Source organism: Amphiura filiformis, chromosome 6 (genome assembly GCF_039555335.1).
Source record: "Amphiura filiformis chromosome 6, Afil_fr2py, whole genome shotgun sequence".
In the NCBI taxonomy this organism is placed as follows: Eukaryota; Metazoa; Echinodermata; class Ophiuroidea; order Amphilepidida; family Amphiuridae; genus Amphiura; species Amphiura filiformis.
The window spans coordinates 65,016,404-65,028,950 of record NC_092633.1 but is presented as its reverse complement, the minus strand read 5'-3'; the positions used below and the strand labels follow the sequence as shown (position 1 = coordinate 65,028,950).

Here is a 12,547-nt window from a genome sequence, read left to right as displayed (position 1 = left end):
TGAACGTGTCTAAGCCCGGGGGGGGGGCCACTTGTATTTCAAGGTGGACACCATGCTCATGTATAAAAACAAGTAAAAAGGGTTGTTTTTCAGCACTGGGCAAGTACAGCGCTGTACCTGTTTAGGGTGTCAAAAACGCCAAAAATCAGGAAAAAGGGTATACTTTTCAAGCAAAATACTTGCTTAGGGTACCAAAGTTTAATGGCAAAATAAAAAAGGGTGAAATAGGCTATGTTTGGCTTCTATCAGAACATATCTTAGGGTAAAACATTAAGAAACATCAAACTACTAATATTTAACAAGAACCTGAACGTGAATTTTTACTTTCTTAGTGTTAAAAAAATGGCAAAATACTTGTTTAGGGTATGTTTTGCACGCGCTGAGTAATACTCGTTTAGGGTGCGTTTCAAGAGTCCATACATGAGCATGGTGTCCATCACGTAATGTAAGTGCCCCCCCAGGGTGTCTAAGAGACCTATAGGCCTACTGTTTATTTTTAGCCTTTGAACATTTTATTTAAAAGGTGGATGCCCCAAAACTGCTTCCCCCTTTCCTACCAAAAATTGCTTACCCCTGGGCTATCTGCCCTGCTAGCCATTCGAGACGGCGGATGGGGTGGGGGCACACGCAAAGGGGGGGGGCTCGAATATGAAAGTGACGTACCTGTGCCCACCAGCGTATGAAACTAGGAGTCTATCGGTGTAGAAAGTTTGAGAAAAAAGGGTATCATTCGGTGTTGGCAACGTCAAAAATGGGGTGTTTTTGTATGTGAGCGCCCGAAATTTCACATCATTGACAATCAAACATAGCTTTTTACAGTACAAAATGGACAAAACTCGTTCATTTTGCCGAAAATGCGCGCATAGCACGTTGAAATGTCAATTTTTGAGGACTATGGTAAAAAAAGGGGGGTCATTCAGTGTAGGCTGCTGGAAAAACGGGGTCGCGTCGTTGGGTGTAGGATTTGCCAAAAATACCTGGGTCTTTTCATGGGCATATGTCAATATATGAGAGTCCCGCCTATAATCATAACAGAAGAAAAATAAAGCAATAATATTCCTGTACATTTGCCTTTTTAACCTATCTGTACGAAAAAACCGTGTTTGGGACAATAGGCTAAAAGTGCAAACTTTTGCGCGCTTCGCACGTACTGGCCCACTATTTGGGGCTAAAATGGTCTGAAATTTATCGCGTTTATTGTGCATTTCTCTACGCAGTTCCACATTATCTCCCTATTTTAGTTTGCTGCATGTCGAGGCATCACCTGATCTTATCTCGCAAAAAAAATGTACGGATTATACCATTCTTCTCCCGGGTCATCAATTATGACAGTCACCGGTAGACAGCAGATGCAGAGGGACGTATAGCGTAGGCCTATATACCTCTCTCCAGCACATCATCATTTCCAAGATCTCAGAGAAAGTTATTCATAAACATATTCTCTCCCACTGTCAAGAATGTCTGCTCACTGAGAGGCACTTTGAATTCCTTCCAAATTCATTTACCACAGATGCCCTCCTTACAGCACAATGCCTTAAAGCCCGCAAAGATGTTGTGGTCGGCGCCATTTTTCGACCTGGCGAAAGCCTTCGATAAAGTGTCACACAGACTTTTGCTTCAAAAACTCAGTGCTTTTGGCATATCTGGGTCAACTGCTCAGGGGTTAAATCCTTACCTTACAGACATATTGTGTGTTGCCGTCCATGGGCGTTCCTCATGCTCGTCTTGTTCCCGTTATTTCTGGGGTTCCCCGGGGTCTGTCCTGGGCCCATTCTTTTCTTTCTTTTTATCAACAAGATATTATCTCTCATCCCATTCTCTGCGGGTAGCAAATTAGTTTTATGCTGATGATATTATACTTTGTACAAACCAATTAACAACTATCAGAATTTAGCTGATTTTCCAGAGGACATCTCCAAAATCTGTTTGGTTTTCTTGCAATACTAAGAAAACGAAAGCCATGATCATATCTATACCAAAACAACCCTTAGTCCCCTAACCCGGACCTTCTGTTACATTCATTCATTCATTCATTCATTTATTTATTTCCACAATTCACATAGAAATACAAAATACGCATTAAAATACCATCAAAGAATCATGGAGGAGATGGCCGAAAGGCCAGTAAGGCCAGAGGTAGCCAAACCCTTTAACAGAAAAGTTACCAAACAGAAAACTCAACAGCAAATAATAAAAATTAAAAACAACAAACAAACAAACAAGAAACAAAAAAAACTACAATGCTCGTCAATTAATCATATTTTGAAATTAAGTGTCTTTTGTATATACACGTTCCGGAAATGTTTCACTGAATAAGACGCTCTTAAAGATTTTTGCAATGAGTTCCATAATATAGGACCAGCTGTACGGACAGCGTGATCGGTGAAAACCCTGCTATTTTTAGTCAAGTTATAGTTATTAGCGTTTCTTGTTTGGTAATCATGAATATTAGATCGTAGGGTAAATAAACTGTCAAATAAGCTCGGTAATTCATTAATACTGTACTTATACATAAAAACTCCCAATTCTAATTTATAGGTGTCATTGCTTGCTAAAATGTTATATTTTGCAAACAAGGGGGCTGTATGACTTCTGTAATGACTACTGGCTACTGTCCGTATCGCCCATTTTTGGAGTTTCACAATTTTATCCAAATATGTTTTACATGTGTTTCCCCAAATTAATATTCCATAGTTCAAATAAGGTTGAATAAAGGTACAATATAGAGTATAAAGAATGCGATCTGGTACAAAGAATTTGAGTTTGTTCACATCAACCAACCTATTGATAGAGTGCAAGTGACGGACATCATCTTCCTTGGCATTTACATTTCTAGTAAATTAAATTGATGTCCTTTGTAAAAAAGGCTCGTCGGATGATTGGCATGATACATCGGAACTTCCACCTTGCTCCCCAACATCTTCGTCGCACCCTGTATACTTCCCTGGTCTGCCCAACTCTTGAGTATTGCAGCTCAACCCGGGAGCTCAACCTGGCACCCACTCACCAAAACCCAAACCAACCGCCTGGAATCTGTTCAGAGGTTTACCTGCCGGGTCATAAATTACAATCTTGGGACCTGAATCATGACAGCCTCCTTTCCCAAAATAACCTTTTGTTCTCAATGAACATCTTCTTATCTTCTTTAATACTCGTGGTGACTTCTGTATTCCGTTCTGACCAATCACTTGTGTTGCCAGCAGTAACATTGGCGTTTCTCCTGTCATCCGCTAGATCGAGAGTACTTTCCGTGACTTGATCCATGATTCTTATTCTTCTTAATTATGTCAGTGTGTCTTTGCCTCTGACAGAACTATCTCCTGCATAAATTATATTCCCACTGCTCCGTCAGAGTCTCCACTGTTTGTAACAGCTGCAGAAATGGTCCCCACTTCTACTTAACTTTTATATGTTAAACATCAGTGCTTCCAACACCTTTTCCTTCAGCTTCCATTTCACCTTTCAGCTTGTGATCACTTCCATAATCCACTCCAGGAAATGTCCCCACATTCTCAGAATAGAATCGAATTCCTTACTCCATCTTGCACTCATCCATTATGTCTATGTCGTCCACAGCATTGGCACTTTCTTGGTTCCGATCTTACTTAGCAAATCGAACCCAAAGCGTTGTCATCGGAGACTCTGAATCTCGTCAGCACGAACTTGTGTACTATGGAGTCCCTCAAGGTTCTGTGTTAGGGGCGCCATTGTTTACATTCTATAGCGCTCCACTAAGCGATATTATCAAGAAGCACAACATCGACTACCTAATGTACGCGGATGATACCCAGATCTACCTCTTATTCAAACCATCTGAGAAAGATTCTGCCATGCGTCGTATTGAATTGTGCGTGAAAGATATCAAAATATGTGCTGTTGCAAATAAAATAAACTCCAGTTCAACAACGCCGGGGTTCAACGATGAGAAAACCGAGGTTTTGCATGTGACCTCCCGTTTCAGAACCACCACTAGTCTTCCGCCTATGACAATTATTGGCAACTCCACTGTAAATCCTTGTACAAAGGCTCGCAACATTCGACAACCATCTCTCAATGGAATCCCACATTGCTAACATCTTGAGTGCTGGTTGGGCTTGTATATACAAACTCGGTAAGATCAGACGGTTTCTGGACACATCATCAACTGAAAAATTGATTCACGCGTCTGTGACTTCCCGCATTGACTCTTGCAACAGTCTTCTCGCTGGCCTGCCTGATAAGCAAATCCCACGCCTTCAAATGCTACAAAACGCAGCTGCAAGACTTGTCTCTCGTAGTAATCGTCGTTGTCACATCACACCAATTCTCTTCCAATTGCATTGGCTGCCGGTATGCCAACGTATCCAATACAAGATACTGCTGCTGATCTTCAAATGCCTTCATATATGAAAGAACTTATCAAACGGTATGAGCCCGTTCGGCCCCTTCGATCAGCACAACAGAACTTACTTCAACACCAAACTGTAAGGCCACGTACCGCGTCATATGGAGACAGAGCAATCGTGGCCGCCGCACCTACTTTGTGGAACAGCATTCCTGGTATAAAAAAACATCAAAAACAGCTATCATTTCAGAAAATACTATGGTTGCTAGGTTTTGTTGGTACTCTTGCATTTCTGCATTTCAGGTTTTTCCTGAACTCATGCCATTTCTTGCTTATCATTTTGTATGTTTTGCCTGCCATATGCATGTTTTTATTATGTTTCAAATCTAGTTCTTTCTCTCTGTTCTACAGCCTGTCTGCTATGATCTTCGCTCTTTGCATTCATGTTTTTTCCATTCATGTCCATGGAGCAGTGGGAAATGTTTCTGCCATTGAGGATTTGGAAGCGACACACCTGATGTCTTGTTTTTGCGGTTCTTTGTGAGTTTCTTGCTCTGTAATCTTCATCAACTAGGCGTGTCGCTCTAGAGACCCTCTCATCTTTTTTAATTTAGTTTCCATTTTTAAACTGTAGTATGTATGTAATCTCAAACCGACACCAAAAGTGCATATGATTTTACTTCCATTCCAGTCTCTCATATGATGATGACGTTGGACCACTTCATGAAACCCCTCCATGGCTGCAACAACTGTCTTCTTCTTCTTATCGTGACCACGTACGCTAGATATTGTGCTTCAGACAAACATCAGTGGACACAACTCTTAGCAATATCATTGTCCTCTGCAAGGTTCTCAGCTTTGCATTCTAATTGCTCCAATAGAGGACATCGCAATAGGTGCTTCATGGTTTGTGCTTCAGTTCCATATACGCAGGTCACATCTTCGGTGTTTAGGTAACGCCACATTTTGAGAGTCACTTTACATCGGCCAGTACCAGCTCTCAATCTGGCATTTCCATTCAGCACAGTTTGAGTCGGCACCAGGGGAAGTTCTTCTTTGGCACTTATGGATGTGGGTTTGTTTGCGAAGATTCAAGATTGGCAGGCCTCTCTTTCCAAAAAAAGGCAGCTCTGGTACATGCAGCTTGTGCACTTGGTTCAACTTGGTTGAGTAACTTTTCCTAAACTTCAGCCGATTCTTTGCCGGCTCGTGACCGAATAGAGGGTGCTGCTCATGGTCTGGCGACTACAACGGATCTCTGGCGGCGTTATACCACATAGTATGTAGAAGCAGCTGTATGTTGATGTTGGTCTAACACATCCAGTGATAAGACGATAGGTGGAGTTGATAGCTAGATCAATCTTCTTAGCATGGGCTGATATTTCTGCTGGGTACCAGGGCAGGGTGAGGTTGAGTACTTGGCTCAGAGGTGAGACAGGCTGTAGCTCTTTGGGATTGATGCTTTAGGAGCACCAGTACAAGTGCTTTCTTCCAGATCTAAGGAAGTTTGTTGGTAGACAAGCAGTGTTTGTACAACTGTAGCAGCCATTTCTTAGCAACAGGTCCAAAGTTCTTAATCTGCTCTGTTGAGATGTTATCTTTAGTCCCATTGCTTTTCCTGAATTAACTGCCATAAATGTACAAAGGTGGTGTTCACGAGATTCCCCTTCAAGCAGAGTTGGTTGTTGTCTTTCCAATGAAAAATCATATTGCCATTCTTTTTTCTGCTACTCTCTTTCCCTGCATATACATTGTACCATCGTGTTACCATCGTCTGTTGTAAAGCGTTCTTGGTCAACTTGATGCAGTCCACCAAAGATCCGTTACTCCAATTAGCACTTTGGTCTCACCTTCAGATATCCTCGTAACTCCTCAATTTCGAACCCTCATGACTACCAAAACCCACTGAAGTGTGCAGGGCCCTTCAACACTCGCAGAGCCACCTATAATATGGTGCATTACTTGCATCTACTGGTAAGCACGGACCCTTTCCTTGGATGCCAAATACTTGACTCCGTGCAGAGAAGATGAGAAAGATGCTCCGTGTTAATCGTTCAGAACTTTTCGACTTTTTGTAACCCTGGACACATAACGAACAAATCGATAGTGTTCATGACATAGCATGATTCATCACAATTTATTGTTGACGCATCATATAATCAGAGAAGATGCAGTTTTGCACAAGATCCCAAGCCTATACCTGATGGATAAGCTTGCCCACTCTCATATCACAGCTATAAACACAACCCAGCATGTTTTGTGACCGTTTATTGTGTAATAATTTTTTTGTTAATCAACTGCGAATTACCAGCAAGTTCGCACCCTGTTTCTTCTATTACTGTTAAATGTGAAACTGAAACTAGAGCCACGACGTCCCTGTATAAATGAGCGAGCGCGAATCGACCAGCATGTACGTCAAGTCTATTCATCTGAAATATGGCTAGTATCTCAGTGTGCGGCAACATGGTGCGAAATGCCGTTTCCCTTTCCTCAACCACGTTTGCCCGTTCCTTTTACGTACTTATTTCTCCACAATTGCAAACGTCTAGCTATTATACTTTTACACAGGCCAGTACATTATGTAAGAGTTACAGAGTTCACCTTTTCCATTCAAAGTCAAGTTCATCATAACATACATAAAGCCTTCAAACAAATCGGGTGATTGCCGCGATAAAGTTCAATTAATTATTACTTGTGAGAATGAAAATATTGCTTTCAATAGACACAGAACAGGCTTCTGTGACAAAATAAGGGCACAGTGGTTAACCAACAAAAGTTATATCTTAATAATGTTTATCTGCTTTAATATGAAAATAAATGATTATTTCATAAAATATAATCTTGGAAACCCCTTAAAGTTCGTCATGGGCAGAGGGTGCTCTCTTTATCCACCACTCAGATAAACCTTGTACAGCATCCCAATTGACAACATTCCACCAATCTTCGATGTATTTTGCTCGTTTATTTTGATGTTTTAAGTAATAAGCATGTTCCCATAGATCTAGGGTAAGGATTGGTTGAAGTTGATCTGTCATAGGTGCGTCTTGATTACCGGTCGATGTCACAGACAGTTCCAATGTGGATATGCCTCTTGAGTCTGTTGTTTCCCTCTGACACAACCACACGTACCCTGTGAGAGTAACACAAAATGTTCGAAGTCAGAGAAGAATTAATGTAATCATGTTATTGTATTAATTACCAATCAATTACATGTTTAAATGTATTCGCAGGTCAATTATGTGTATACACCACATGGTAGGGGTGCGCGTGTGGTACATATTCATGTTGATGAAGAAGAGGGTGATTATGATGATGATAATTATAGTAATAGTAATGATGGTGATTATAGGAGGAGGAGGAGGAGGAGGAGGAGAACGAAGACGAGGAAGATGCGATGGCGATCCAATGAAAGATAATGACTGCGTAAAGTAGTTTATTTAAATATTACATACCAGACCCAAACACTGACATGGCCCTTGAAGTAAACAAATCATTGAAAGCTTTGTAACTTCCAAAGAACTTGATAATAAGATCGGACACTTCTCCAACTGGAACTCGACTGTCATTAGATGAAAGTGGTGACATAACCGAGAAATACAGATTGTGGTTGACAAACCTATAGTATAATGTAAGAAATGATTGTTAAATGATTAAAGTCATGTAGCCTACAGTTGGATATTTGTCATTAGCCTATCCATGTAACCAATAGTCCTATTTACCAACGTCATTTTGTCCACAATTATCAGTTGATGTTACTGAAGTCTATTTCAAATCCAATCAAAATCTACAATCAATTTTAGAGCAAATATTAAATGAGTAAAAGAGTGAAATTAATAGCTAGTACTAGTAGTAGTCATGGTAGTATCCGCATCCAACATCTGGCAATATTCGCGTACTAGTATCTAAAACGCTCAATGCTATCTGGTTTACACCTACCCTCCTCCAACATTGGTGACAGTTCTTCTGTGTTGCTCTGGGACCTTCCCCAAATTTTCTAGGATGCTGAGTATGGAATCGGAAGCCAGTTCCTGGTTTGGGTTCTGTACGAAAAAAAGAGTTGATCATCACAACCAGCCAACCAAATAATTTGCAACATATATTTAACACTTTTAAAAAAATGTAGATATTTATAGCGTTTTATGCCGCAAACATCATAATGCTTCATTTATGTTAGCTAACTAAAACAATAAAAAAAATACTACCAAACATTAACTTACATTTAATACATAATTAAACAATTATATCCGAACATGCTTCATTGATGCAGCTAAAATATGACCAAACTTTAACTTCAGTAATATGGTCAACATCCGGGGTGTTCTCCCTGGTTTAAGGTGTACGGGGATGTGCCACAGTTTACAGGTTCCTTTCAAGTTTAGCAGTGTACATGTAGAGTGTTGACCTATGCGCCCAAGTGCCCGTAATAGTATGAAAATGATGGGTTAATTGCATAAACAGTAAAAAGTAGGTATAGAGAAGTCAGCACCCGAAAGATTGTCGTGGCACAACATGCGCGTATTTGGGGGGGGGCTTTAGGGCGCCAGCCCCGGGGTCAAAGCAGGGGCAGCCAAATCGGGGCGGCGGGAAGAAGAAGGGGCGGCAAAAAGAGGGGTGGCGGAAGAAGGGGCGGCAAAAAGAATTAGTAAAGAAAAAAGGGCGGAAAATGTGAAAAAATTGTACTAATACATCAAAATGTGTTTTTTTTTGGCTCTTCACTTTTTCAAACGACCGTAAAAAAATTGGGGCAGCCGCAACCTTTTCGGGCGGCCACGGTACGCCACTGCACAATCACATCCTCATTAAAAAAGTTTGACCCCCCCACCCTCGGTCAACACTGTGAATGATAGTATGGGCATGGCAAAAACGTATAGCATAGCAGTAGGCTTAAAATGTAGGGAATCAATAGAGGTTATCCGTGTTCTATAAGCTGTATATCCTATCAGCGACTGCTATACCTTGTTTAGGACTTTCAAAATAAGTACCTCCATGTGTAACCATGACTGTTTCAAAATAGCCCGCCAAAGTCATGCATGTAACTCCCGAGGTCGTGCATTGAATTCGTTTGAATGAGGAATACTACGGGAATCAGCGTCTTTTGTTAGAAGTCACACATGAGTGAAGTGGATAACCTCTATTGTAGTAACATCTGCAGCTGGGAAATCAGCCTGGTTATATTGTCTGGCTGAGGCGGGATATTTAAAAGGACCGTGGCCTGGCCGTTTAAATTTAAAATCATACACGCCATTACACATATTAGTTACCTCTTCCCTCCATTGTTTAAGCACTGCATTTAGCTTCTTGGTATATCCAGCATGATGTCCGGTATGGTGAACTCTCAACGTGGCTTCATCCAGATAGGGTTCTAAACCGTTGTAATCATAAGGCAAGTCTGGCAATGTATACTCACTGACCACATCATCATTGACTTCGTATGGCAACAATGATCCGTCTACTGAAACTGCGATGGCTACCACACATACTAACTGCAGTAATACACACGGCATGACAATGCTGCGTTTCAGGTGTTCAACACACTATAAACTTTTATGTAAGCTTACGGAGCTGACCCGGTACCCCGGCCCGGTACCCGCGCCGTGCAAGAAGTTCCGAATAGCTCAAAATTAAAAATGCTGACAAGTAATACCTGAAGTAATACTGCCACCGTCCTGTCAGCTCCTTTTCCTGGCACTGAGTCCTGTTGAATATTCCCTCCTATTGTATGTGTTACGTTACAGTTACCGTATTAGCAATCCGACATTAAGTTCAAGGCCACTGCTACGGAGCCTGCACGTGGACAAAATAGTGGAGGTTGTACACCGCGTAATCTCGTAATCACGTCAACAAGCAGGTAAGACGACCTCACGCTGTAGAAAGTAATGAAATTGTGCAACAGCAAATACATTTGGAAGTGGAGGCGCACTTCAAAATATTTTTACTTCAGCTGGGGAGCGTCACCCAAAGCCTGACTGATGCGATTTCTCAAGTTCCGATTTCTTCAAAGAAAATTGTTTGTTTGTTTGCTTGTGAGCTGCATGAATATAGTCAACGTTTTTGCTACGAAGCATATATATCGACTTTACCAATTAGGGGGAAATCCTTGAATTTGCCGCTATGTACAACCAAAAAATCTATTTCAGTACTGACGAAATATGTGGAGGAATTTGCACTTTTATTAAAAAAGGAGCCTCCTTGGGAGCTGTTGGGCGCTATGTGGGTGTGCGTTATAGCTGGTGCCGTCATTTACTGGCTGCTAAATTGTTCCTCATTTCTATAGCTTTTTCTTGTGGTATATAATTACTAACGTAGAACTTGACAATACATGTAATATGAATAGTATGCCTAGTGTCAATTCTCGAGTTTCAAGTTAAATCCGGGTCAGAAATTCAATTATGTCACACTGCTTGTATAGGCTTTGCCACTTTTACCACGTCACACTGTAAAAACACAATGGGAGCAATATTTTGGTGTACTAACACTTCGGTTCAACTTTATTTATATTCATTGTCATATTTTTAATAACAGCAACAGTTTTATTATAATTACCTATTGGCTGCTATTCTATTCTGGTTGAGAAAGGCAACCCATCATGCATGCACGGATTCCTCTCATCTTTGACATATTTACAGCAGGACACAGTGGTGTATACGTAGCCAGGCCGGAGGGGGAAGATCAGGGTCAGAATTTCGGCCAGAATTCTCACAAAGATCCTTGTAAACAGATTAACGTGAATCAAAGTTGATTTTCGCAAACTTGTAGTTTACACAGAAGTTGACTTGCAAGAATCAAATGATTCCCACAAATTTATTCTGCAAGAATCAAGATTGATTCTCGCACTGTGAAACAAAATTCTGACCCTGGGAGATGGACACAAGGCAACTTTCAAACTGGTCCAAAATGGGCAAAAAAAGTTTATCATGACAGCCAGCATCCCACAGGGACAAGGGGAAGGAGAGGAACAGCTCCTCCCATTTGCCAATAGTCCCTTGCCTACATTTGGTAGTCATGAGCATCATAGGGATGTGCCCCCACACTTTTTGGCATTGGCAAAATTACCCATTTTTTCGTGTTTTCAGTCAGTTGAAATGCCCCTCCCCCACCACCACTTTTCCAAATTGATCGACACCACTGGTAACAGTTGATTATTACAAACTGTTTGCAATATCTGATTATTCAAGTTTTGAGATACATTCTGGTATTTTAACACCTTTGTTGGTTTTAGGATTCATCTTTGAAAATGTAATTCATTTACGACTGGTGCATAGTAAAAAATACAGATACCATCTGAATAGCACAGGCTTCAAACTATATTCTATGATGTGTCTAAAATGATCTCAAGTGAACCTGGAGCAAGATTCATTGAATACATCCAAAGATATATCTTAAGATATATTGGCTGTAACAACCTTCATATACTGAGTGCCTGCTTTACAGTGTTGTAAAACCACCGGCCATGGCTGGGGAGTTCTGAGGCCACCTGACCTGGGGCCCGGGGATGATTCGGTTGGCTAAACCCTGGCTACACTATCCATGGAGGTAGTGGATGAATTTACAATGCATGTAATCTAGGATAGCTAGGTAGGTGTCCTAGTGGCCAATATATTGTCTGTCCTTGACAGACACAAGCAACACTTTCACCTGCATTCTTCATTCACATTACATTAACCAACAGCTCTCTAACATTTGATTGCATGCTATATCCTTGAAAGTAAAGCATGCCTCTTTTTTGCTCAGGATATCAATTTCACCTTGCAAATCCAAAATACACTGCACAATGCAATCCTGTTGCTAGGTGCTCTGAGGTGGTCGAAGCAATTGCTTGGGAAATTGCATCATGTATTTTGGCCATAGGATGTCTTCGCATCTGCCGCTTGGCCTTGGTAGCAGGTATACAGTATGGTTCCATACAACAACACGGTCACACTATACAGGGACTTTGATACACAGATGTAGCACGCCCTTTAAGAAAAATATATGTGAATCTGCCCCCAGGTTCTTAAACCGTAACTTTTTCTCAGAACTAACAACATTGTTTTGAAAACATGAGTATCGACTTTCACACATTACTTGGTCATGGTGTTCTTGAGGTAAGGTCAAATTATGAAAATATATTGAATTTGATACTAGGCACCTCACTCAAGAACCTCAAGACATATGAAAATGCACAAACCACATTGGATTTTTGAAACAATCATATCAGAAAGACAAGTTTACTTGACTGGATTT

At 40.9% G+C, this 12,547-nt stretch overlaps 1 protein-coding gene across 1 annotated transcript; it reads right to left on the bottom strand.

Annotated features, from left to right (window-relative positions):
* Positions 1-6,428: 6,428 nt before the first annotated feature.
* LOC140155827 (superoxide dismutase [Mn]-like) lies at positions 6,429-9,899 on the bottom strand. The gene is made up of 4 exons (XM_072178811.1): positions 9,586-9,899; positions 8,261-8,364; positions 7,777-7,940; positions 6,429-7,454 (listed from the first exon to the last, which is right to left on the bottom strand). The coding sequence occupies exons 1-4, from the start codon at positions 9,826-9,828 to the stop codon at positions 7,177-7,179; spliced, it is 789 nt and encodes a 262-aa protein (XP_072034912.1). The 5' UTR covers positions 9,829-9,899; the 3' UTR covers positions 6,429-7,176.
* Positions 9,900-12,547: the final 2,648 nt, after the last annotated feature.